General features: G+C 35.8%; 1 protein-coding gene across 7 annotated transcripts in view; it reads left to right on the forward strand.

Annotated features, from left to right (window-relative positions):
- Positions 1-11,276: 11,276 nt before the first annotated feature.
- Positions 11,277-26,877, forward strand: part of LOC100374414 (AP-3 complex subunit delta-1-like) — a 34,846-nt gene continuing 19,245 nt past the window's right edge. For 5 of the 7 annotated variants that reach the window (XM_085503202.1, XM_085503205.1, XM_085503208.1 and 2 more), the window contains exons 1-9: positions 11,277-11,508; positions 14,648-14,743; positions 16,045-16,206; positions 21,227-21,334; positions 22,370-22,435; positions 22,640-22,703; positions 23,358-23,497; positions 23,949-24,022; positions 25,590-25,639. In XM_085503202.1, coding sequence (XP_085359328.1) covers positions 11,413-11,508; positions 14,648-14,743; positions 16,045-16,206; positions 21,227-21,334; positions 22,370-22,435; positions 22,640-22,703; positions 23,358-23,497; positions 23,949-24,022; positions 25,590-25,639 — 856 coding nt within the window. In that variant the 5' untranslated portion in view covers positions 11,277-11,412. Of the gene's footprint in view, positions 11,509-14,647; positions 14,744-16,044; positions 16,207-20,588; positions 20,697-21,226; positions 21,335-22,369; positions 22,436-22,639; positions 22,704-23,357; positions 23,498-23,948; positions 24,023-25,589; positions 25,640-26,877 lie in introns of all 7 variants that reach the window. The other 2 variants (XM_085503203.1, XM_085503207.1) reach the window with 1 other exon arrangement.

A 26,877-nucleotide genomic window follows, 5' to 3' on the forward strand; every position in this document is an offset into this window, starting at 1 on the left:
GTCCATCACTGCCTCCAAGTACGCGTTGTCGCTCAGCAGTCTTTCCATGAACACCAGCTTCTGTGTGCTGCTCACTCTCATCAGCATTACTGTGTAAAAAAAAATATAATTATCAGATTAATAACTTTGACATTTGGGCTTGCCGCCAGTTCCCGGAAAATAACGAGCTATAGATATTCACTGTGACCCCTGTCAATGACATCGAATTACGTGATTATTGTTATCATACGCATACGGGCTTTCAAAATTATCATAAAAAGAAAATGCTTCCATTTTATTGCTTTTCCAATGCTTTACATGTGTTTTGTTTTCCAAATCGGCCATGTCATATTTACGGGTCACTTATGAGGTCAAAGAGGTCATGCAAACGAGTTATCTGCCTTAAGCGGGCGCAGTGGCGACGTAGCGTGCAAGGTACTCCACGAATATACCAGATTGTAACTCTGATTTGAACAGCACAAGTGTCACGGCACCATGTCAAAAGAGGCCGGTAACCAACAAATAAGATGTGTGTTTAGACATGTGCGGGCGCTGTTCGGCCTCAGACAATACAAACTTCAACTGTTACGTACAATAGTGGAATAACACAAACAGGCTGCTGACTGTGGTGTACTATTTGTATTGTTATATCATTAAAAAAAAAAATACATACCTAACATTACCACCAGACGAAGCTCCACCAAAGGGTGATCCAATTTGTAACTTGGCCTTGCCGGTCCTAAGAAACTCTCTCAACGTCTCTTCATCGGGAATTGATTTCTCAATGTCGCCGAATTTCTCAACCAAGGAAGCAACTAGTACGATGTTGTCAGTTGACGCACCTACTTTCCTTATTTCTCGCAAGACCTTACGACCAATCTCCGTATCGTTGATGACAAGAAGATCCGAAAAGAAGCCTTTCCGTCCACCTAACACTAAAGTTATACAGAAGAACGCATATTAGAAACACAAACACTGATCGCTACGTAGTACGCCAAATTGGGTTTTCCCGCATAACACTTAGATGTTGGTGCGAGACTGCGGAGCGCGAAATGCTATCACGCTACTAGTATGTATATATGTATGAATAAGCAGCGACGCTGATACAATTAATAATTGTAAATAATACAAAGAAACTAATTTACCGTTTTCGCCACTATCCCCACCATCCATTAACTTAGGTTTCCCATCTTTAACCAAAGGTCGTTGATGCTTACCGTTCTGCAAAAAATAAATCCTACTATTTATTTATTTATTTATTTATTTATTTATTTATTTATTTATTTATTTATTTATTTATTTATTTATTTATTTATTTATTTAATGTTGGTTGCTTTTACCTAGGACTGTGACACGTTTGTCTGAATTGCCATTGTTTTTGTTTACGTCACTTAAACAATGTCGCTTGTTTTCTATTGTCGCATTTGCATTGACATGCGCAGTGTTAGACTGATGGCGCCACAGAACAATAACAAACAAACGGCCACGTGACATATGATGCGCTTTTATCGCTGCAGTGCGTTTGTTGGGTCGTGGAAACACGTCCGGTAGTTATTCATTTGATTGTCCATTCACCAACAATGAAATCAACAACGACTGAATACATCAATATTGCGATAACAACAATTACTTTTTCTCTCTGCCGGCGGTGTCACGAACATATTCACTTTTTGCACACAAAAAATAAACTTCTGAAAACTTTCTGTTTAAAACTAATGTCTCAAAATATTCAAAAGTAAAATTTTAAAACCAACTTTTAACCATGAAAAGTACTGAGTGCGGTCTACCCAAATGTTTTTTTTTTTTTTTTTTATTAAATTAATATTTTAAAAATTGGTTCCTGTTTATGTTTGTTGACTGTAAACATAACCTATCCACATCAAAACAATTCAAAGAATGCATTCACAAGACTTTACCACAATTATTTTGTCAATAAATTTCAAGATTGGGTTAATAGTCGCACAAGAATGCCATACGAAAAACTTACCGGCTTACGAGATGACATGTTTTCTTTTAAACGCGCTGTGACTAGCAACTAGGATGAGAGCTATCGACAAGGCTGTCAGTTGTCCGAGTTTTCAAATAGAAATGAAACGTTTATTCTGAAATGCGTCAATTTAAACAATCTCACTTGTCTGTCATTGTTGCGTTGACATTGACATGCGCAGTGTTAGACTGATAGCGTCATGGAACAATAACAAACAAACGGCCATGTGACTTGTGACGAGCGTTTGTCGACGCAGTGCGTTTGTTGAGTTTTAGAGACGCCTCGGACATAATCTATTTAATTGTACATTTATCACCAACAATGAAATCAACAAATTTTCAATAATATGAATAAAACATCACGAAAAAAATTCTGTTAAATATTGATTTCTAATCATCTGGTATTTTTTTCATTTTCTATTCTTAGTAAAACAAGAAAAATTTGCGTTTGATGTAAATAAATACAAGACACAATGTACGTAAACTATAAAACAGCGCAACACACACTCACAACATCTACTAGTAAATTGTTCTCAACAGAAAAAGTAACATAATGTAATTAGTAGAACGTCGAACTCGTTGTGGTTAATCGTTAAAAAAACGGACTAAAACATTTCTGAGAATATTTTGCATTTAGTTGAATTGAACACTTGAAGTAAAAAAAAAAATACAAAACTAATGTAGATAAAATTATCTACCGGCCCGACGCGTTACACCACCCATTTACTATTTTCACATCGTCCGCCCGCACGGTGTTGTTCGGTGTGCAGATTTCATAGCTTTGCAAGATGATTGCGTTATTGTATAATTAATCGCGCAATAAAGCCGCGTCGATAACTATAAAGTCACGATAGGACATTTAATAGCTGTTTTTGTCAAGAGACTCGCACACATAGATGTTGTTTAAAAATAAAACATTTTCGAAAATATTAAAAAGTAGTAAAATTAAAACTACTAGTAACTTGTTTAAACATGGAAAGTCCTGAGTGTGTGCGGTCGATCCCAATTGATTTTTTTTTCGGGATATTGTTTTAAAACTAATATTTTTTTTTAAACATCTATGTATCCTCAATTCCCGTTAAAGATTTCAAAGAATGTATTACACAATATTTTATCACAATTATTATGTCAACAAGCCGTACAAGAATACCGTATAAAGGACTTACCGTTTTACAAGATGCCATGTTTTCTTCTAAACGCGCTGATAAATAGAAAATATTAGGAGAACTATACGCAAGGTTGTTGGTTATCTGAGTTTGGAACTAAGAATGAACAAGAATGTTGAATTGCGCGTTGTATATTGGTTACTTGAACAATCCACCTTCGTCTTGCCATTGTCGTGTTGCCATAGATGCGCATTGTTCGTCTGGTGGTCACAGAACAATAACAAACGCGCGACCACGTGATTTGCGCCGCGCGTTTGTCAACGCGGCGTAGTGCGTTTGTTGCGTCGCAGATCGCGACAGCACATAATAAGTTTGGTTCTTCAGCCTTTCTGAATAAATGGCCCAGTGATCGAGATAATTGAATTTCCAATTGTAATTTTGTATATTCTCAGCTCTATTCAAAGTACGGGCAGCATAACTAATGCACGATGACGCAACAAACATTACAATCCAATGTTAGTGCCATGATGAGCATGCGCCATGTTTGCAGAAAAATAAAACGTCTGCTTTAGATTATCAAAGTAAACGAAGAACAAGATTTTTACACAAATCGAATGTGTAAGATACCGAAAATTTGTACTATTGGGAAACAATTTCTTCCGATAAACAAAGTCACATCATAGTCACGTCAAATTGAAAACCCGATTGTACTCATGGAACTAAAAAATGGCATTAAACACAGTCAGCGGTACGTCCCGTATATCCACAAATCCTCGGGTCTGACATTACAGGCCGCGGGCATAGGAGAACACGTATATTGCACACGAACATCCCCTATTCACGGTACGGTACAAGTATGATCCATCATGATTCCATTTTTTTCTCATCGTTCATACACAGGGTGGGGCGATTCGTGAACGCATTCGGATTCCCCGAAGCAATCTTGAACCTTGATACACACATTCGGCACTGGGTAAATCATATCCAACGTGCGGTATACTACACCCACGATTCCTTCGTATAAAATTATTCCAGGTCCTGGCCCCTGGAGTCGACTTTACTATCCATCGTTTTGTATTTGGCGCGTGGTAGTCGTGTGCCGCGCGTGGAGGTGTCGCGCGTGCACCGGGGTCTAACTGGGGAATCCGTAAAAAAAAACTTTATTTTTGCCCATGCGACAGTGGTAAAGAAAATTGCTTGATTTCTAATATAATCTAGAATTCTAGATCTATTTAGTCATTGCTCACATAAATCAAGACTTGTTACGATATGTTATGCTTGGTTATAGTCAAGTGAAACTAGATAATATGTTCATTAATTGTGACCTGTAATATCCGGTTCTGATCATATTTAGAGGTTGAATGACTATACTATTAGCCAATGAAACAAATAAACAGCACACACGTAATTACATGTGAATGTTTCATGATTTTTGTTTCATTTTCTGTGTCAAGAGTGCCCGCACATAAAGTGGTCATAGGTAATGCATTATAATAGTCTATATAGACTAACTGGCCCAGGCGTGTCAATTTTATTGTTTTATTTGCTAAATCCTTTAGAACGAGTTTGTCACGGTAGAATCGCGAAATTGGTAATTTCGGGTCAGATCACGATTTAAGGTAAAAGCCTAGTCATAATTTTTGACAAAATTGGTCATAAATCACATAACAATGGAATAGCATTATTTTGTGTGTCAGTTATGCTTTTTAAGAAATGTGTCCTAATATTTTTTGAAAATTGCTATAAATTGCTAAATTCCATAGAACACAATGTTGAAGAAAAATTGCATTTTTTGACACTTTTTAATACCCAGATTTTTTAAATAATTCAGAACAACAAAAGGTACTCCATCATTAACAACATATGATTTTGTCAGCCTATGTTACCAGGTTAGATTTTCAGATATTGCATAATATCTCTGCCATAGAAACCTGTGGGAAGTGTTATAATAGTGTCAACATTGCGACTTTCCACTAAAATACAACCATCAATTTTTTGAAAAAAAGGCTGGTGACCCCCAACATTTTAGGTCAATATCTTTATATTGCCTTGGAGTACACTTTATTGCAAAATGAATAAATTCTGGGGTTTTTTTATTTATGAGTAGGCTTCTACCTTGAGAAAGAAAAAAATTGCCACGACTGGGCCAGTCTAAATAGTCCAGTAAGAAAAAAATTGCCACGACTGGGCCAGTCTAAATAGTCCAGTAAGCTTGCTACAACAATTCCACGCTATTCTACTGAATTCCTACGAGGCATCTCAAATATTGCATTTAGCCACCAGGGCCAATATATAAGTACTGATGCTGATCGAAACAAAAATCGTATACACATCCGTACAGATATACCTTATTTTACGTGATTATCGCGAATTCTGCTGTATCAGTACTTACGGAGCCTCTGCTGTAGTTGATTACATGTAATGTTTCTGTCTGTAATGATGTGTTCTAAATTATATATATAAAGGGGTATGTTTTCTTAGAGGAAATTGAAATATAACGAGGTACTCCAATAGTTGAAGTAGATGGGTATGCGCCGCCGTTTTGACCCCTATTTTCTCGGCCAAGCCCTCGGCGCCAACTTTCAAAGCCTATTTTTTTTGTTTACCCCAACGCCAATATCTGAGCCCAAGAGCGCCCCAAATCGATAGATTGTGCGTCCTACCCCCCTGGTTAATTCAGATCGGAAGTCAGTTATAGAAGGAGTTCTTCAAATGCATATTATAGTATGTTGATATTATTGTCATGAATTTGTTTTTGCGTATCTGTTAATCGACTTAATTAGCTTGATTACGAGCGAATTGCTGCGTTATGTCTGTCATCGTTTAGGTCTATTTGAAGTATTGGACGGAACTTGGCTCAGTGATTTGGAACTAATTACGAGATAACCGCCGCTATTCTGACTATTAATTCTGACAGTTGGTATCCGTAGTTATTAATGAAGTGAACGATTAATCAAAAGATATGACGTATTCAGTACTTAGTTTGATTGGCTGTATGATTGAAGGTTACGCCCTAGAGTCTTTTTACTGCATTGTAATTGGTTAGAGTTTTGAAAATGAATAAAGAGAGTTTGAGTTGGTCTTGGGGAGTACACCAGAACAGAGGCAGTCCTGGAGAGCCTTGGGGCGAGTGTTGACGCAGTCTAAGAGAGTCTTGGTTCAGCCTTGCGATAGTCTTGGGGACTTTTCCCCAGGGCGCTGTGTCTTGTAGAGTGCTCCAAAAGATCGACTAAGACGAGAGTTGAAACGTATTTCGTTGTGTGTGTCTTATTTGACTGTAAAGTTAAAGTGACTTTCCCGATCCCATACCTCATTAAGGGGACGAGATAGAGAGACGAGACGAGATTCCCCCCTGACAAGTGTGGAGAACCCGAGAGTAAAAGAATTTCCCCCTGATACGTGGTGTGAGAACCCTGGGCATTGCGTCTTACGCACATTGACATCCTGTGAAGAAAAGTGAAATGGCGAAGGTGTGTCTTTCTTGCGAACCGAACTAACTGGCTCGATGGCAGAGACGACTCAGAAACCGCGCTTGACGACTAACGGCTTTACCAGTATGGCACCGATGAATGACGCTGAAGAGATGAAGATTTCAGAACCCCTTATGAAGGACGAGTATCATATAGGACTGTATAATTAAGAATTGAGCGACATTAAAGACAAGAAGATGAAAGAACGACCCCGGACTAACGCAACGAAAAAAGAAGACGCTATATAGACTCTGATTAGAACTTTAGCTATCTGTGTATTGCTTAGAGAACCGCTCGTTGGACACTGTAACTAACACTGTGTAACTCAAGGACGTTGAACTCTTTTCCACAATCCCAACCCTATTGTTCAGTAATGTAATGTATTGCTTGCTTTTCCTATCATTTTTTCTTACCGTTTTTTTTGTGATGTCGAATTGTATGTATGTAAGCGCCCAGATTTTTGTTTTGAAATGATATTTAGTGACGTGCGAGGTCCTTTATAACGATTTAAGCGCGCCTCAGTGGACAAGTATTTGCAACACAGTGTTTTGAGTTTTGTGAAGTTTTATGGTGTTTTAATGAGTTTATGAATAAGGGATATGATGGGGAAAGTAATGCCCCAATGAGTTTTTCAGAGTTTTGAGATTTGTCGAGTACAGAGATACCGACGTTTTAAGAGTTGTTGTTGTTTACGTGTTGTTCCGGAATACTTCTGACGCTTTTTGAGTTGATAGCACCTTTGTAGCGTTTTTTAATATCTTTTTGGGATGAGAGTTTGGTGCGCTTATATACGTATTGTTTGATATCGCAAGCTTTTGTTCATTATTGACAGGATCATATGTAACTCAGTAGTTTCTAAGTTTTTAACTATTCCCCGTCTTTTTGCCAGAGGAGTAATGTGTTATGAAAGCAACATTGTCTTTGCATTCCGTTTCCACGCCGTATGACTTGTGTTTAGATTAACGACTTATGAGTTCAGTTGAAGTTTATAAGCGTATATGAAAGGAGTTTGATTAATAGCTTTTTATCCATTGTTTATTAGTTACCGCTTTGCAATGCTTTAACCGAGAGACGCATCCCTGGTAATCACGTGATCATGCTGTCGACTGCAGCGATTGGCTGATCGCTTGGTTACACCGCCACGCCTTAGTTTTTTTGACCTTTTGATATAGAGTTTGTAACCTTAGTAACGGAGACAGTGCAGCGAAGGGTTACCTCAGCGAACTGTTTGAGAAAGTGAGTCGATTAGTAGTCTTTCTCTTGTTTTTGATTTATAACCATTGATATTTGTGACTTTATAACCATTGTATTTAGACTTATAATCAGTTTATTAATCAGTGTGTTTTACTCTTTTTGATTTATACCTTTTCTTATTAGTACATGTATTGTATTTAACCCGTATGACGATGAGTAGAGGACGATGAGTAGAGGACGATATCTTTGATTTATGAACGTGTTATGCCGGGAGGCATATCTCAGTTTGGGTGAAGGGATGTGTCATGAATTTGTTTTTGCGTATCTGTTAATCGACTTAATTAGCTTGATTACGAGCGAATTGCTGTGTTATGTCTGTCATCGTTTAGGTCTATTTGAAGTATTGCACAGAACTTGGCTCAGTGATTTGGAACTAATTACGAGATAACCGTCGCTATTCTGACTATTAATTCTGACAGTTGGTATCCGTAGTTATTAATGTAGTGAACGATTAATCAAAAGATATGACGTATTCAGTACTTAGTTTGATTGGCTGTACGATTGAAGGTTACGCCCTAGAGTCGTTTTACTGCATTGTAATTGGTTAGAGTTTTGAAAATGAATAAAGTAAGTTTGAGTTGGTCTTGGGGAGTACACCAGAACAGAGGCAGTCCTGGAGAGCCTTGGGGCGAGTGTTGACGCAGTCTAAGAGAGTCTTGGTTCAGCCTTGTGATAGTCTTGGGGACTTTTCCCCAGGGCGCTGTGTCTTATAGAGTGCTCCAAAAGATCGACTAAGACGAGAGTTGAAACGTATTTCGCTGTGTGTGTCTTATTTGACTGTAAAGTTAAAGTGACTTTCCCGATCCCATACCTCAAGGGGACGAGATATAGAGACGAGACGAGATTCCCCCCTGACAAGTGTGGAGAACCCGAGAGTAAAAGAATTTCCCCCTGATATTATAAAGAAAAAATCAACCCACAGACGTACTGATTGTCGCTACCTACGGTTCGAGTTAGGTAGTTGTGAGGTACATTTGTTTTTGTATATGTTTTGATATTAATCCCAATATTATTAAAATATCTTTTAAGAAGAGATGAAATTTATTTTAGTCAGTTTCCAGTGTAATAATATGTTCTTCCATAATTCATTGCGATCAGAAACGTCGAAAAGCCAATAAGTTGTGTGAATCAATGGATCACAATCCTTCTAGTAGGGGGTTATGGATAACAGCACAATAAGACTTAATCGGATCGAAACACGTGACTGTTATGTGACATATATAATAGTACTATGCTGACTTTTCCTGCTGGCAAAAATTTTTCATCAATTCCTCGATTTTTGTTAATCTGTAATCAAACACCACAAAATCTAATTTGTCTGGAGCATTCCTAAAACATATTTGACACGTACATCTATTCTTATTTTTTAGAAATAGTGGTAGCATGGAGGTTGTTGTGTCGGGTCCATGACACAGGGGCTTCAGTGTCAACTGACGGCGAATCCTCTAGTGCGAGCACGACACTCAATAGCCCCGATGACATCACAGTTAAGGTTTATCTGAATTCAGTTTTAGGCAGTGATACACAGTTTAACTTTGAAAAATTAAAAAAACTCACACAAACTAAATAAATTATATTGTCGACACATTTAAACAATGACCATGGCGATCAAATCACGCAAATATTAACAATTTTTTTGGGTTGGAAGATTTCCTCCGTATGTCAGCGCCAATCACAACCATTGACTTGTTGCTGATTGGCTGAAATAGTGTTCCCAAGTAGTTCAGAGTCAAGCTCAAAAGTCTTGTGTCCAAATCAACAGTTAAAGTGAAGTTCTACTCACGCGTTTTTGACACGTGTTATATACAGTGATAACATCTCCTCTCAACGTCTGTCAAAGTATAAATGTCAGTAAGCGGTCGAGCAAACCTGTAAAATAATATACACAAAATATCACTGCGTTTTCCAAAGACAATAAATGAAAACACATTTCGTTATCGTCGAGTTAAAATCCCACTAAAAATAACGCCAATTTTGTAATATTCCTAACATCAACAAATTCTTGTAAGACACCCCGCATATTAGCGAGCAAAAACTGTGATACTATCAGTGTCATTGGTAACAGTAACATACCCTAAAACAGACAAAACATGCAATTTTAACTTGATTTTTTACATCGATTTTATCTTAATCGAATAGAGTGACCCCATATTTTTTATTTAATTTTCGTCATCCTTGTAACATGAAATGTTACATATGTAAAAATAAAGAAAATTACATTATTGTTGTTTAGTTTTGTGTAACATTTTCCCATAGGCTTGAATATTTCACCTTTTTATTTTTTGTATATACCGGTATATACGTGTGGTTTATCGTTATGTACAAAACCATGGGAATAAATTACCGTCTTCCACAATATCTAGCGTATCTACAGAGAAAAAAGACCCTTATTTAAAGTAGAACGGTACACAAAAGTAAAAATATCTGTCATTTTATTTGATTTGACAAAAGTATTGTTGCTACACGTGTGCAATGCTCACTCTGCTTCATTACGCGTTCGTCAGATCAGGTGGGTCATGTTCACGTGATCATTTGAACTAATTTGTTTAATAAACATCGTAGCACCTTTTAATTCTATACAAATTTAGAAGAAAATATTACGCTTAGGACAAACACAGTGTTTTTAACCTGAAGAGTATGTATACGTAGTGTAGTTACAGTGATGAGTTGCTCGTCTTCTCGTTGACTCGAAAGAATCTTACTTCGTTCAAGGTCCATGCCGGGGGTCCATGCTTCGTTGAACTTATTTTTGGTATAAATTACCATGTTACACGTATTTCCTTACTATATACTGCTATATAAATACAACACAAGAAAGATGAAAATAAAAGCATTGTTGGCGAGCGATGGTGTATTGTATCTATACACTGTTTTCACACTGATAATGTTCGGAAAAAGTGGCTGGTTACTATCCCGGGTCACTATGATCTGACACGAATAACTTGAATGCTGCGACGTTCAATTACCGAATTGCCGTCATCATGTTAAATACTAAAATTCCTGTGAGCATGTACAATTACAACAGAGCTGATTGATTGATTGATTGATTGATTGATTGATTTACTGACATATATGTGAATCAAAACCCCAGTGAATATGTTGAAATATCAAAATAGTGAAATTAAATACCAGTGAAAAATAACGCCTTTACAGTAAGCGATATTAATATTCTTGAAAGCATACTGCCCTCTCACGGTCATAACCGTATAATTTTCCAGAGTATCCCAAATGACGTCACATCCATGTAAAAGCCCTTTAGCTACCTCGAAATCTGCTGGCTTCGTGCACTATGAAGATAGAGCATACTGAAAATACATGTCTGTTGCTTAACATTGCTCGAACTTATAACTTATAAGTCATTCAATTTATGAATATGCGCAGAAATATACTTCCAATACGCCGGGAATGTAGGGAAACGAAGAATGACATTCGGGAAACAAATCAAGTATCTTTAAGTTAAAGGGCATTTGGTCATGTGACACCGCCATATTGGGATTTGGCACTGTATCGATGAAAAAAATTACCTTTCCGTAAATTGACATGATTCGATAAGAAATTTTCAGCAGACACTGAAGATCATCATATTGCATAATTTCAGCCACTAGAGAGCGACAATAATGGCCTTGAAGAAAGTAAAAGGAAGTCTGGAGCGTGTACTTGACAAAGATTTGCAAGATCTTGTACGTGGCATTAGAAAACACAAGGATAATGAGGTAGAATTATTTTATTCCTTTTCACCAAAAAATAATTGAAATTCAATATTATTTTAGTATTAATATCAATATTGACTGTACTCGCCATTTTTGTAGTCGCCCGATTGTGTTGATACGAAGCACGAAGTAAATTACGATCGACTTACGATGAAGACGCCCCCATATTTTTTCCTGATCATCGCAGCTGAAACTGATCAGTCTGTTTGCAATGAACGCTTATACGGAATGAATGAATAGTTCGGCCAGTCAGCGAATATTGTGAGTAACGTTGCATATGTGTCTGCAACTATTTTGTAGACTAAACGAAACTATGGAACAGATAAAAAAAAAAAAAATGTCACAAATGCAATGGTTTGTACATTTCGAAAATGAATCCATGCAATGATTTATTTATTAAAAACAAGATGCGATCTTAAAATAATTTATAAATAAAATTGTCATTCAGTCTTAAAAACGTACAGATGTGTTATGTGTTTTTTCCGCCCCTTGGACGTAAACAAAAATGCATTTACTTTCTGTGTTAAGTGATAAAAAATACATTGAGCAAGTATGAAAAATTAATATATATAAACCGTCCCCCTATATAATAATATCCAAACAAATACGTGCCAAAGAAATTCATTTTTATAATGAATTGAATAATATGCCATAACTTTTGAATACCATAAGTAGGTCATCAGAAAACATTATAAAAATCCTTGACCGCGTGTATAATTTTAATAAATCACTAAGGTCACTATTTTGACATGACATTTACTGTTGTCATAAAATAAAACTTGTATTTCTATCAATACTTCCTATGGCGTAATGGAATATCACTTGTTTTCTTATCGTTTGGTCCAAAATGAGAAATGTATTAGTTGTTTCTATTACCACTATATTGATTTGGGTCAATAATATTATATCAAAAAACCTTTTTTTGCATGTTGTTAATTGTGTCTGTGTGAATGTGCGTTTCCGTTCCAAGACCGCTACATCAGACACATGCATATAATCCAATAAAACACAAAACATAATTCCAGTAAAACGTAAAATAGTTGGTTTTTGAATGATTTTGTTGCATCATGTTTTATCAAAGACATTAAAAAATATGTAAATTGCCAACAAAAATGAGAGACTCGCAGGTTTTAAACTGCTGTCCTCAATAGCGTTTCTTCGTTTTATATAAAGTATAGTTTAAATTGTACTATTAGTGGTCATTGACATAAACAAATAAGTTGTGTCCTGTAATGAGGCACTTCTTTGATTTCTGTCTTTCATACAGCTTTGTTTGGTTGTGAACTGATTTGGCTTTTAGATTAAAATGCAAATTACTAAGGTCAAAGAAAAAAGATTTGGTTTCTCACCCCAGTAAAAATTGGAAAAACAATTCACTATGCAGTATTGGTACCACAGATTGTATATGGAAGTTGTGTAACTGTAGGAGTAATTTATCGTGCAAACTACCGGTAGTACATATTTCACTGTTATCGTAATGGTAACTTAAAGTTCCTGTGCAATGCCCACCCTCACATTTCCCATTTTAGATCTGTGTCCCACTGAAATGGGCAGTTATTGATTTTTTTGCTGAAAATGATTACTCGTATCCAAGTAAATTTGGGATATTTCTCATGTTGTAGCCACGCCCACCTATCCTGAAACTGTCGACTTTTTTCGAATTTCCGACTCTCGGAACTCTGGTCATTCAGTATACTTTTAAACCATATACATTTTTTCAGTCGGCGTTTTTTTCTTCTTTTTTTTTTTTGTCTATTTTTTTGAGTGGGAGTTTTTAGATGTTGTGTTGTGGGCAGTTGCAGTGAAACGTATAGTCATACTGTAAGTATTCACACGTTTCTAATCGATCCGAAGGTGCGACATCAGGGGACGAAAGCCACTTAACCTCAGATTCCTTTTTTTGGAAAAACTCCTCGTCCATGAAAAAAACAACTAGGTTTAAAGAGAAACACCGACAACATAAACCTGGCGCAACACTTTTGAAAGACATAGATTCCGACAAGTGTTTCAATTGAGTTGACTTTTTTTGCGATCCTGATTATCGTTTTATAGAGACCATTTAGTCCCTGTTAAGTAAAAGGTAGCAATAATTTTGACAGTGACACGAAAACGAAGCGGCGGACAAACAGGAAATTACACAGCCCTTAAACACTGCTAATTGTTTTCATTTTCGAAGGCTAAAAGTTTCTGAATTGTTTGGTGATTGGTGTTGAATGTCGAATTCACACCTCTGTTCTTTTTTTTACCTCCATGCTTGCAGCTTGATCTGTGTAATAATTTATGAAATAAGAATCTGGGCTTGGTCAATGTGTTTCCACCAAATAAAGTTTTAATATGATGTTATAATTATGACAATCACGACATGGATCACGCTAACTCGAATCCACTCTGAATTTATCTGTATGAGTGTCGATCTGAATTATTTTTGTTATCTAATTAAACGCTGCTTTTAACGCACTTGCCCTCGTCGTGACCCGACGCGTTCACCTATTTCAACAAAATTTCAATTTATTTCCAAGCGGCTGTCATTTATTTAGTAACTGTGATTTGTCGTTTTTTTTTAATTATTTTATAGTGATCACTATAGTCTAATGTTTAGAATGTCAAAATATGTTCTCTTTTATTTTAATTTTGAAAGTTTTACTCAGACAATCGATGAAATAAAACAGTGTAGTGACATGCCTAGTAACCTGCTAAATAACGAGATAATTCCGACGTCAAATTCCAGTTACACCAGAACGGACATATTTCGCATCTAACTCAACCCCATGCAACAAAAATTGATACTATGTGTTCATTATGGTTCATTCCTCCTTGATGAACAAGTGAATCGGCAATGCAAGCTGCCATGCCACTTCCCCTTCTGACGTCACGAAGGGGAATTTCTGTATGCAAACAAGAAGCTAATGAAGAGCCTCGTTTTAAAATACACAAAAATAAAGTTGCCTTAGATTGAGTTTAAAACACTATTTTTTCACTTAAAAAAATAATTCATGCTTAGAAACATAAAAATTAATAATATTTATGTATCAATGGATAATTTTAGGCGTGAAAATAGCAGCCATTTCACAGGCACTTTAAGTATTCTTATACACAGGCACTTAGGAATGGTTATCTGTAATTTTTTTTTTATGTTTGACAGGCCAAGTACATTGCACAGTGTATAGATGAAATAAAACAGGAATTGAAACAAGATAATGTTGCAGTGAAAGCTAATGCAGTTGCCAAGCTGACCTATGTAAGTAAATCAATTGTTAGAATCCCGCAAATGAAGACATGTTATTGATTTTTATCCATTTCTTAACACTAATGTGATGCCATGTGATTGGATGAAGGGGGCTACTGTGGGGAACTTTTAACTGATTATGTCTTTCCAAGTAATCAATGAATCAAGTAATGTTTTTTGAATGGATTGTTGTCACCATGAGTGTACATGTACATAGAACAACTTCCTGTACCGTTCATTTATCTAGCAATCATTGATTTGTGGGAAAATATACAATAAATCATGCATATGCTAACATGCATATGCTAACAAAGAAGGCTTCCTACGGATATCTCAATTATCAAATTTCAATATAACTTAGCAATCTGTGCATATTAATGACCTAATTAGCCAATATTAACTCTTTTCCATTTTTTTCTCCCCAAGAACTACTTTACATATCTCATTGAAATTTGATACATAGATGGTCTGAGATAATGCGCAGACCTGATTAGCTTCTTATTGCAATCTGTGCATATTATTTACCTATATGCATAATAGTTAGTCAGTTTTTGGCTTTCTACTTGTACATATATCTTGAGTACTAATCATCACATTTCAATGCAAAATGGTACATGGATGCTCCTTGAATTTATGTTAAAATATGTGCATATTAAATACCTAATTTGCATAGTTTAACATGATTAGTTTAATGTAGAAAAAAACATGCATATTGATGATATAATTTTTATTATCTCAAAATAATTTGATCTAAATTGAGTTTGTGGTAGAGGTGTTGTGGAACTGCAGACGGAGTATCATGAACCTGAATACTGTGATCACATTGTTTTCATGTTCTGCATCTCAAATAGCAAGCAGACCAATGTTAGTTGCCAAGATGCTTGAAATGCTAATCTCAAATTTTGAATTAAATTTAAATATGCCTTCAATGAATCAAGTAATTTATGTTTGAGAGTATTCAGCACACAAGAGTTTTTTCTAAACTTTCTTTGATTTTGTTTGAAATGAATTAACATCTTGAGTCAAATTACCATTGACTAATCTCCACTCAAATTATTCATCACTCAAAAAAAAAAATGTTTTTCTTTTTTTTTTCTAATATTTCAACCACTGCTACAAAAATAATATATACTAAGTAATATAAAATAATATTTTTTCATTGTACAATTATTGGAATGAGAGTGGTAAGTATAAGTGTAAGAGATCACACACAGTGTTAATGTTTTTACAGTCTATTAATCTTAGCATGTAAAAATCTGTTCAAACCATGGCTGGCCACTCTAACACTGTAACGATTGTATGTTGTCTTACAGCTTGAAATGCTAAGCTACGACATCAGCTGGGCTGCATTCAATATCATCGAAGTGATGAGTTCACCAAAATTTACCTTTAAAAGAATAGGCTATCTAGCTGCAGCTCAGAGCTTCCACGAGGACACCGATGTCTTGATGTTAACCACAAATATGATACGGAAGGTAAGATTGTCTCTTTCACGATAGTGACCAAGTCTGTTTGTGATAAGAATAGTGATAGTCTTTTCCGTAGCATTGAGGGCCAGGAGCTGTGTGTTTATTTGTATCATACTAAATCAAAATGACCTTTGTTGGACAGATAGATGCAAAATTTGTCCAGAGCAAATTTAAAGTTTTTTGGCCCTGAAATAGTGACTCATTGTCTTGTATCATCACTTCCACTGTTCCAAATACTAGAATTACATTAATCAGGGAAACGCTGAACACAATGACAAGAGAGAGGATAATAACATGTCTTATGGTTCTCTCACGATCTCAACGTTCATTTGCATCTTATTATGCTAATAGTATGCATATAGCTAGGAATTATTTTTGTTTGTTTGATCACAATATTTTCTAGCTGTGTCATTTGCCCATAATTTTAACATGACACATTGCCGGCTGCAAGCCTTCACTAACTGACAAAATAAATGACAAAAAAAAGGTGACAACGAGTGATGTGTTAAAGGGGAACTAAATAGAGCCTATTTTGGTGTTTGTATTTATCAAGTTATGTATATTGATTATAAATTTGAAAAAAAAAATTAAAAAAATGATTACCGTATTTGTCTTCAGTTAAGCGCCACCTTCAATTAGGCGCCAGTGCCACAAAAACTTTGTATTTTACACCTCAATTAAGCGCCAGACAAAGTTGAAATTTTGGCACGTAATGATCGTGAATTGGGCGCCGGCGGATCGACTACAGGTTACCGGTTCGTAGCGATGGACGCGATCGCGGAAGTCCCTCGCTGTTACTGTACGAATGGCTTTTATGTAAAAAAAATTGGTTTTGTTTCTAACAATTTTTAAGAAATCGGTCTATAATCTCTTGAAACATGTCTTTTTAGTCTACTGTAGAAAATATCAGCGTGGTTTTTAATTTCGCAGTAAGTCCATAAAAACGAAATTAAAACAATGCGAAAATGTTCTGTTTCAAATGCGCTGTTGTCACAGTAAACAGTGTTAAATTATTCTTTAAATGCTCAGTTTACTTTCCAAAAATAACTAATTTCTTGATTTAAAAAAAAAATCATGCCGTTTTTCCCACCAAAATCAAAGCCAAAATATCGCAAACATCGGCAAATCACTTCCGCATTGCGTTCATACATTATTTAAATGAGCTATGGTAATTTGATCACATTGGCATCATCCAGCATTTTGATTGGTTAATTAACGACTTGACCTATCAGGTCAAAAAACGCGTTCCAGGTCAAGTCCTAGACAGGAAGCATGGCAGACATCGAATCGCACCGAGCGTTTACATGCGACCAGAATCATTCGCTTACGATGAAATTAAGTTGAATTTTACTTGCATTTTATTTTTTGTACGTTATTATAACTACTACTGAGTAACAATCGTAACCGTGGAATGCAGCATGACCGGATTTTGCTACCGTGATCATTGACTACTAAGCGTTGAATTTGTGTTTTATTTTTCTGTTGATTGTACGGCAAACTGTGAATGTTTTCTAAAGAATGATAATTTTTGTATAACTTTCTAAACTGTCTGAAAATGGGTCATTTACTCAGTATTTAAAATAAAGGCTACAGTGACTAAGCGTCAGACTGTAATGTAAAATATTGTCAATAATCTATCACCAGAATGGAGCAAAAACAATGGCTTTTAACACAGTTACCGGTACTAGAACTTGAAGTGCTTGAAATAAGCGCCATTTGAAACAAAGTTGCTCAAATTTAACCACAAATAAGCGCCACCATGACATGAAAGTGTAACAAAGTGGCGCCTAATTGAAGACAAATACGGTATCTTCAGAGTTATGATGATTTAAATATGAGAAACCATAAACCTGCGAAGGACTTCCGTTTGCGCCATCTTGCCATAAAAAAACGCCCTCATGTGGTATAAACAGGTAAGGTAACAAAGCATGATGACGAAATAGTATCTGATTAAATATAAGCAACTTAGGGAGCCATAGCTGGCTGGACTGGTGAATTGACTTCTAGTCTAGGTTGTTTCGACTTTTACGTTAATGTTATTTACAAGCATATCATCATACAAACATTATGGATGTGCGATTAATCGAGACAGGCATTTTGTTTTGTTTTTTGTCTAACTGTCTAATAAATGCTGTTTCCAGTACTGCACTGTGCTGCGTGCAAATTATTCAAAGTATGGATGCTGGAGTATGCAATCTTGAGTTCGTAGGGTGGTGGTGGAAACATTTTCGTCCATGTATTCACGGGGCTGCACTGGCAAATCATGGGACAAGCGTCACAGGAACACCAAGCAGATTGTTCACAGACTTCCGTGTAATTTGAAATAAAACTTTCATCCGAACAAGGGGCATCGTCAACGATATACTCTCATCACTCACACTGGACTGATCTGAATCTTCACAGTATACCGTACTTCCCTGATCATAAGCCCGGGGGCATGAACACGTAAAGGAAAAGTAAGGGATGAGCTTGTACTCGAGGACCAACTCAGAAAAAAATGATTTTGTTTTGGGGTTAAACACTGTAACCATCTTGCAAACAACGAAAAATCATCCAAAAAAAAATATTCGTTCACCACGCCGGGCTCGGGAAAATAATACTTATTTTTGAAAAAAAATGCGTCATTGATTTGAACGATACTTACAATGAAGAAACAAACATGTTCATAAAAAACACACACATTTTATTACAATACGATTTACATACCGTCTGAATTTACGGTGAAATAATGGGTAGGGTCTGTGAGGAAACAGTGGACGAAGGCATTTATCATTATCTTCGTTTTGGTATGTTTTCGATCGTACGCAAACTCTCGACGCAAAACAATTTTCCACCATGAGGTTTTTCAGCACGATTTGACCTGGAACAACTTCCTTTGACATAACAGGTCATGTCTTTCATTAACCAATCAAAATGATGTGTCGTAATGATGAAATTTTCCGATTATTGACGATGATTTTTTAGCGCAATGCGGAAGTGAATTACCGCAATGTTAAAATGCGATCTGTAGCACTGATTGCAACGAAAAAAAGATGATTTTTTCCCCTAAAAACTGGCGATTCGCAATTTCCGAGATATAACCGACGGTTAATAGTAACCGTGGGTAAACTGAGTGTGGAGGAAGAATTTAAACACCTTTCTCGGTCGCCAACATGTCTCATCGTTCACCCTAGGCCTTTCATGATAGTCTCAGAGTAAACCATGCCCAATAACCAGGTACACGCCTTGACGATCACATTTTTGGCTTTTCAAAGGCTACTACTCAAAGAAATATGGATTACTTCAGAATTGCAACATCGATGTTTATCCTGAGTAAATGACAGAATAGAAACGATGCGAATCACGTTGTGTACGTTCGCCATGTACTCTGAACTTGAAATTAATGCGAGTTTTCTCATAAAACTAAAAGCATGAACCAAACTAACATGCCAATCACGATTATTATGAAATGAAACACACCTTTTACACGCATATTTTAAAGAATATCGTCGACGCCCAGTAAAAACCAATAAATAAATACCAAGTAAAAACATAGGGAAGGGCTTCATACTCGGGAGGGGCTTATGATCGGGGAAGTACGGTACTTTAACGCAATTGGGCTTTCACTCTCAGAATACTGTGTTTCAAACGCATAAGGCTCTAACCCAAGTTTTAAAAAGCACATTGTGCATATAAAAGTTGAGTTTATACTAATAGTACACAATGCTTAGCAGCATGAACGGCTATGTACAATGGCGTATACGAATGCGATCAGATACTAAAACGTCATAGCTTTGAAAAGTACCCGGATGTTAAATATGTTCGTTCGTTAATTATTCCCCTCCATGAATGGCCTCCATGGCAAGCACTTCAAATGCCTATCCAAGCTACAGTTATAATTAAAACAAAATTAAACCACTGCAATATTATTTCGAATACAGTTTAGAATATACACAACTATAAATTAAGGCCGCATTTAGGTTCGCTTTAACACCATTGCAAAGTACTTTGATTATACTAAGCTCATGTTTTTCTTAGACATGGCTGTCCATATTTCAGTGTCTACAAATCATAAGCCTATATTACAAATGTTGTATCATTATATGCTATTGTTATGAAGATCATTGTCAATGTCTATTAAACACTAATGTTCGCTAAACTAATGGCTTTGGCGTAGCAGTAAATTAAAAAATGTACTATTCTAATTGTTTATTCATGCAAGGTGATGGTGGTGGGAACAAATCATGTCCCGCTTATCTATATGCTTCTGTTAGTCTCTCCCTCCCCACACTTGTTACCATTACACTGCAAATACTTTCTTTGGAAATGTGCAAGTTTTTAAAAATCTAATGGTGTTGGCTTTCTATTTCTTTCTCTCTATACCTTGTATTGCCAAAATCTAATTGTAGGATTTAAGTAGTCAGACTCAGTACGAAGTCGGGGTGGCCTTGAATGGCTTATCCTGTTTTCTGACTGCTGACTTGGCCCGAGATCTTGCCAATGACATAGTAGGATTGGTAAGTTGTCATGTGTCTTGCATGCACACATGTTTAATTAACGTCATTGTGTGTAATAGGAAATCTTTCTAGAGGCTGTTCGGAATATCAAAGGTACAATTCATTTTCAAAATTAATTCTAAACCCTAAAAGTTACTGGATAATATATTTAGAATTGTTTACCCGTTCCATTGCTAACAAAAAATCACAAACTATTCAAGAACTATTTTAATAAACAAATAGTACTACATACACCAGCATTATTCGGAATGCAGACCTTGTCTTCTGAAAATCTGTGTCAAGCAAGTAATAGCTCTCCTGAACACAGTAATGCAAGTGATTAAGGGACCTATGTTTAAAAAACCTCTTTAAAATCGACTCGAGAAAGATTTCCTATTATAAGAGTTGGCGTTGTATTTATTACCCCCTTTGCTATATTATTCTGCCCCTCCCCCTCCTTTCCTGAGGTAAACCATTGTGGTAGTAACAGCAAAGTAGTATCTTTTTTTTGTTATTTGTGTGTACTTTATTTTCCTCCTCCCTCTATTCAGGATATCAATAGTGCTACTCAATATGACGCTGGTTTAGCTATGAGTGGTTTGGCTTGTTTTATGTCACATGACTTAGCTAGAGACCTAGCTAACGATGTCATGACTTTGGTAGGTTGGCTTTATTTGCATTAGTTTTGTTTTGAAGTAAATTCTCTTTATTAATTATGTGACAGTTTTTGCAATAGTTCAAAGCATAACTTGAAATAGATTGTTATTCAACAATCGCAAAAAAAAAACAGTTTTTCATCTTGTCAACTTTGGTGATTCGTGAACTAATATTCATCAACATCGTCTTTTTTTGCTTCTTTGACAATTTAAAATGTGAGAAGCAACAGCTTCTTCTCTCTTCAAGTTTTATAAAATGTCCATCTTCACAACGTCTTGATCACTGCAGACACTGCTTCTGATGTTCTGTTTGGTCAGCAGTGGCTTCAATATATTGTAAAAACAGTTGTCCCTAATATAGAGAATTTACAGTCTAGAACATATATGCAGTTAAATCTCCGTTACCAGGACACTGAATTTCTGATTGTCTAAACTAGTTTTTATGGCTCTTTAGCACTTACTATTATTTTCCCCATACCAATTTAACCCTTCCCACATCTAAGTCAACTTCTTTTTGTAGAATGCTTTTTTGTAAATTTTGGTCAAGACATGTACCGATGGAGCAGTGTATCTATTTGGTCTAAAAATAACCAATAACAGAAAAAATAATGACACAAAAAAATGTGTTATAAGTTTGTCAGAAAATGATGACACTCAATTGTAAACTGGCTCCCATGAAGAATTCTGGTAACTGAGGTTTGACGAATATACACTTTGAGAAACTGCTACTTGATTTATGTTATATTGTGAGATACTGTGTATACTATAGTTCTTGGTTGAGATTTAAAGCGATATCAAAAAAAACAAACAGCTATGTATATCGCTTCACAATTTCCCAAGAATTGCAGTGTGATATCAGTGTCGCAATGTTTTTTTTTATGTTAGAATGATCAACCTGTTATGGTTTTTTTTTTCCAAATTGAATTCTTGTTTCCATGGTTAAATTATTTTCTGTTTTGTATACTGAACAACATAGCTGTGTTTGCCTAATGTGAATTCCGATAATTTGAATATTATTGTAACATTGCTTCTATTTAGATGGCTTCAACCAGGCCATATGTTAGAAAGAAGGCAGTTCTAATTATGTACAAGATATTTCTCAAGGTATGTGGCATCTCTTCTGTGATTCTGGTTTTTGTTGTTGTAAACGCTTTGTAAGAGATTATCTGAAACTATCCATACGCTCAGTTTTTGGATGAGTGGACTAGGGATTCTTTTATTCTATCTAATGCATATAACATTTTTATTTTGTCTTCACTGAAACCTGTTGTATGTTGCCCCTAATGTTGCTGTGCCTCATTATTCCAGTTTCCAGAAGCATTGAGGCCAGCTTTTCCACGACTTAAAGATAAACTTGAAGATCCCGATCCAGGTTTGTAAAATAAAGCTGTCCCTTAATTAATTGTGGTCAGTTCAGCGGTGCATTGATCATATTCAGGACCATGGTACATTTTGTATAATGGTTAGTAAAGTGGTGCAATATTTACTATGATGGTCAGTACCATGATATGTCTGTTTAAACATCTGATGAAAACGTGTTTTTATAATGCCAGAAATTGTGTGTTTAGAAACACATCTATGTTAGTGATGCAAAGTTACATGCATGCCACAATTTATCCTTATGGTGGGAATTTAGAAACTCACCTTGTTATGCCAATTTATTGGCAGAATAAATCTGATGAGGGCGACTGAGTCCAAAAAAGTGCGCTAAATGAACCAAAAGGCATGCACAAAAAAAGCAAGGTATACCTTGAATTTGATTTGCCATTACTTAATCTATTTGACTGTTTAATCTATTGATTTAGCTCTTGAGCTAACTAATGGTGAAAACACGCTTTGTATTGATTTAAAAAAAAAAAAGTTGTAAGCTGATATTTTCATATGCAGAAAAAATATGGCACCAATATCACATTGTTACCTACATTGTGGGTGTAATATTGCCAGAAAACTTTTTTAATAACATTTAAATTACCAACTCAAGCAGTGATGTACGGAACTGATCTATTATATGTATCATTGGATACAGGTGTGCAGTCAGCTGCCGTCAATGTCATATGTGAGCTAGCAAGAAAAAATCCCAAGAACTATCTCTCATTAGCACCATTGTTTTTCAAATTAATGACCAGTTCTACCAATAATTGGGTGCTAATCAAGATAATCAAACTAGTAAGTATCTCTCTTGTGTCTTATAGTATAGCATGGTGTTATGATTCTTGACTATAAAGAGTACAAAATGTCTGATTTGAGAAATTTCAAGAACAAAACCTGGTTTTCCTGTCAAAAATATTGTGTAATTTATTGGATCCATTTTTCAGGTTAACGAAAACAGTAAGTTCTTGTTAACTGAAATGTGGACATGGCAAAAGTAGCTGCTGGTATTGTTGTCTCTGTCAAAACTGTTTCTTGTGGTTACGATAAATTGTTATTCCATATCACTAACAAATCTTGGCCATGTTTGATGTATGTGTTTTCCAGAATATGAGTGAAAATGTGATTGGAAAATCATCATTAGTTTTACGATTGTGTAAACGAACTTATTTTGAAGCGTAGAGTTTTGATTATCACTTTTTGTTGCATGTTTTCAGTGATCATGACACGATTATTTTCTATTTTTAAGTTTGGAGCCCTGACACCACTCGAACCCAGATTGGGCAAGAAACTGATAGAACCACTGACCAATCTAATACACAGGTAAAACTATATAATTATAAATCTGAATAGCAATGTTCTGTCATGTAATAATCTTTTGTGTATTAATCGTATAATATTGTACTCTAGATGGGTTATCTGCAGTGCATTTGAACATTTTGTCAATATTCAATAATGTGCATGTTATCTGTGACATATCCACTGTCACTGCTGAATGAATATCACCAAACTTTATCTGTCCTTACATTGTAACTCATGTATCCGTAGAAGTTTTGGATTGAAAGACGTGCAGTTGCTGTAATAGTGTTAATATACACTTAGAAATAATACAGTTGATTACTATGCATTGGTGAGGAGCGGGGGGGGGGGGGGGGGGGGGGGGGGGGTTCTTGTAGTATACATGTACCATCAATATGTGTCAGGTGATCAGGGATTTCGTTAAGAGCCGGCCTGCTACAAGCCCAAATTGGCAGTCTACTCTCTGCTCCCTGACCGCCTACGCCAGTCTCGCTGCAGCGGTTCACACAGTTTTTGGCCTGTTGTTACAGGATGATGGCCTGCTTAAATGCATTTGTGAAACCCCTTTGTGATTAATCTTTGGTGATACTGGGTTGTTTTATGTTCATAGCCTGAATGCTGTGTAGCCGTAGCTGTAGCTCAGGAAGATAGTTACATATATCACTCTACACTGATGACACACTTGATCGCTCATAAACTAATATTTACCCCATATATTGCCCCATTGTTGAGCTACATTGTCAGCTTGTAGTAAATTTCTCTAAATGCCACTTAACATATCACCTCCATGAATAACCAAGATGAATTTAAAAAAAAACGATTCTAGTAGGCGATGTGTAAATTTGCCATGCCCAGCTTACCGATTTGCCTCACCACTGTTTTATTGCAAGGTTAACACATTTTGATGCATTAATATTGGTTAAGGTTTTCTAGTGCTTGCTGTATTTCCTGTACTTCCTCCAAATTAGACAAACTGATAGAATGCGTCATTATATTTTTAGCAAGATATTAAAATTAATAATAGGCAACTTGTTTCAGTGCATTATTATATTTTCAAAAATCGGTAATATGCAGCATTTTTTTTGGCAATTTCTACAAGTAGTCAAAACAATTGGCAAACAAAACCATGCTAAGATGGGCAACCTACAATACCACCTGATCTTTCTCAATCTATTTTTGGGTGTTTTCCTAGCTAGTTTTCCAACAATTCATGATGCTTTTTACAGCTTTCAGCATATACTGTTTCGTTTTCTCTTTGGCCGAATAAGGGTTATATAAAGTTGATGCATGTACGGTACAATGTACAGTGTACATGCTTTGATATAATTGCTATAATATTATTTTAGTGAGTTTAACTAATTTGTATAATTATAATCATCTTTAACATCAAACAGTTTGTAAATGTTTTAATTTTATGTATTTCCATCCGACTAGTCACATCCGTAAACATGTTTTAATTTAAACAAGATTTATTTTGGGGTAAAAAAGTCTTAATGGCCGTCATACCAAAGTTCCATAATGCAATTTTGCAGATGTGGTCAGCGATGTGTAAATGAGTCTTTGAAATTAACAATGTTGTTTTGGTTTTCAGCACGTCAGCAATGTCACTACTTTACGAGTGCATTAACACGGTGATTGCCGGTGAGTCTCTCATCTACGTCTCTGATTATTGACTTTTTGCTGTTAAATGACTTTATTATTAATAATAAACCTTCTTCTGTGTTAATAAAATACTGTTGTCTCTCGTTGATAAATGTATCTATTACTTAGCTCTTTGCTCGCTTTTCTCATTTTTTTTTGTCTTGTTGAGTCTGTGTGCAACATCATTGTTGATGTATGTAGTGTGGAATACTGTAAACGGCCTCTGTTTAGCAAAAATAGAAAATTGTTAACAGTGAAAATTTTGCTGTGGTTGTTAAGACCGAAAGTTACCGTGACTTTCAGGACACCGTCACCGTAAACACTCTCTAAAATCTTAAATATTTTGTCGTTTACAGTAGATTGTTGTTTCACTTTGTCTCTGATTAGTGGTAACGCATGTCTCTTTCCTTGCTTGCATGTTTTTCTCATCTCGTAAACAATTACACTTTTTTTCACCGTGAAAGTATGAGTGTGTGTGAATGTGCATGGATCATTACAACTGTGACAACCGGTAGTTAGACAATTGCTTCTCTAAGCAGTCAGGTAGCATCCATGTACTCACTCTGTCTTAATAATGGAGTTTATAATCCTACAAAATTTATATAATTAATCACATCAAAACGAATAAATATAAAGCGTTATTGAGAATAAATTATTGAGAATAAATTGGAATTGTTGATATCTTACAGTTTAAAGTATTATACCGGTAGTTATAAACCATGTGATAATTAACAAAACTGCACTTACCATTTTAGTCATTGGAAGTGTTTCTAAAAACAAATCCTACATTTTGTTGTCTCAACTGTGCATTATCATTGAATGTCATTAGTTGGGCATTATTCTATGAGGCATGTTCCGCTGTTTGTAAACAAATCAGAGATCAGTTATGTTCAAACTCCCCTGAAGGCAATTGTACTAGGGCAAATAACTGTAGTGTGATTTCATTATGATATTTGATTATTTTTTGGCTGTAAATTCTAATATCGCTGCTGAAGTATAGCCATATCTCAGACGTGGGAAACTCAATTCTTATCTTGGCAGCTGGATCTCTAAGTTCAGTATTCCTAGTGTTGATTTCACAAATCATAGGAGAGTGACAGTTATTTACTGTAGGGTTATTTTGATTGTGGTTGCATGTAACGACAGTGTAGGTTGCAGAATACTCTCAATATAAGTAGTAAAAGGTCTGTTTTGAGGATATCTTTGACATATTTGGTTCAGTCACTTTGTTTATGAAG

Source organism: Saccoglossus kowalevskii, chromosome 9 (assembly GCF_978046115.1).
Source record: "Saccoglossus kowalevskii chromosome 9, keSacKowa6.1, whole genome shotgun sequence".
NCBI classification, from domain to species: Eukaryota; Metazoa; Hemichordata; class Enteropneusta; family Harrimaniidae; genus Saccoglossus; species Saccoglossus kowalevskii.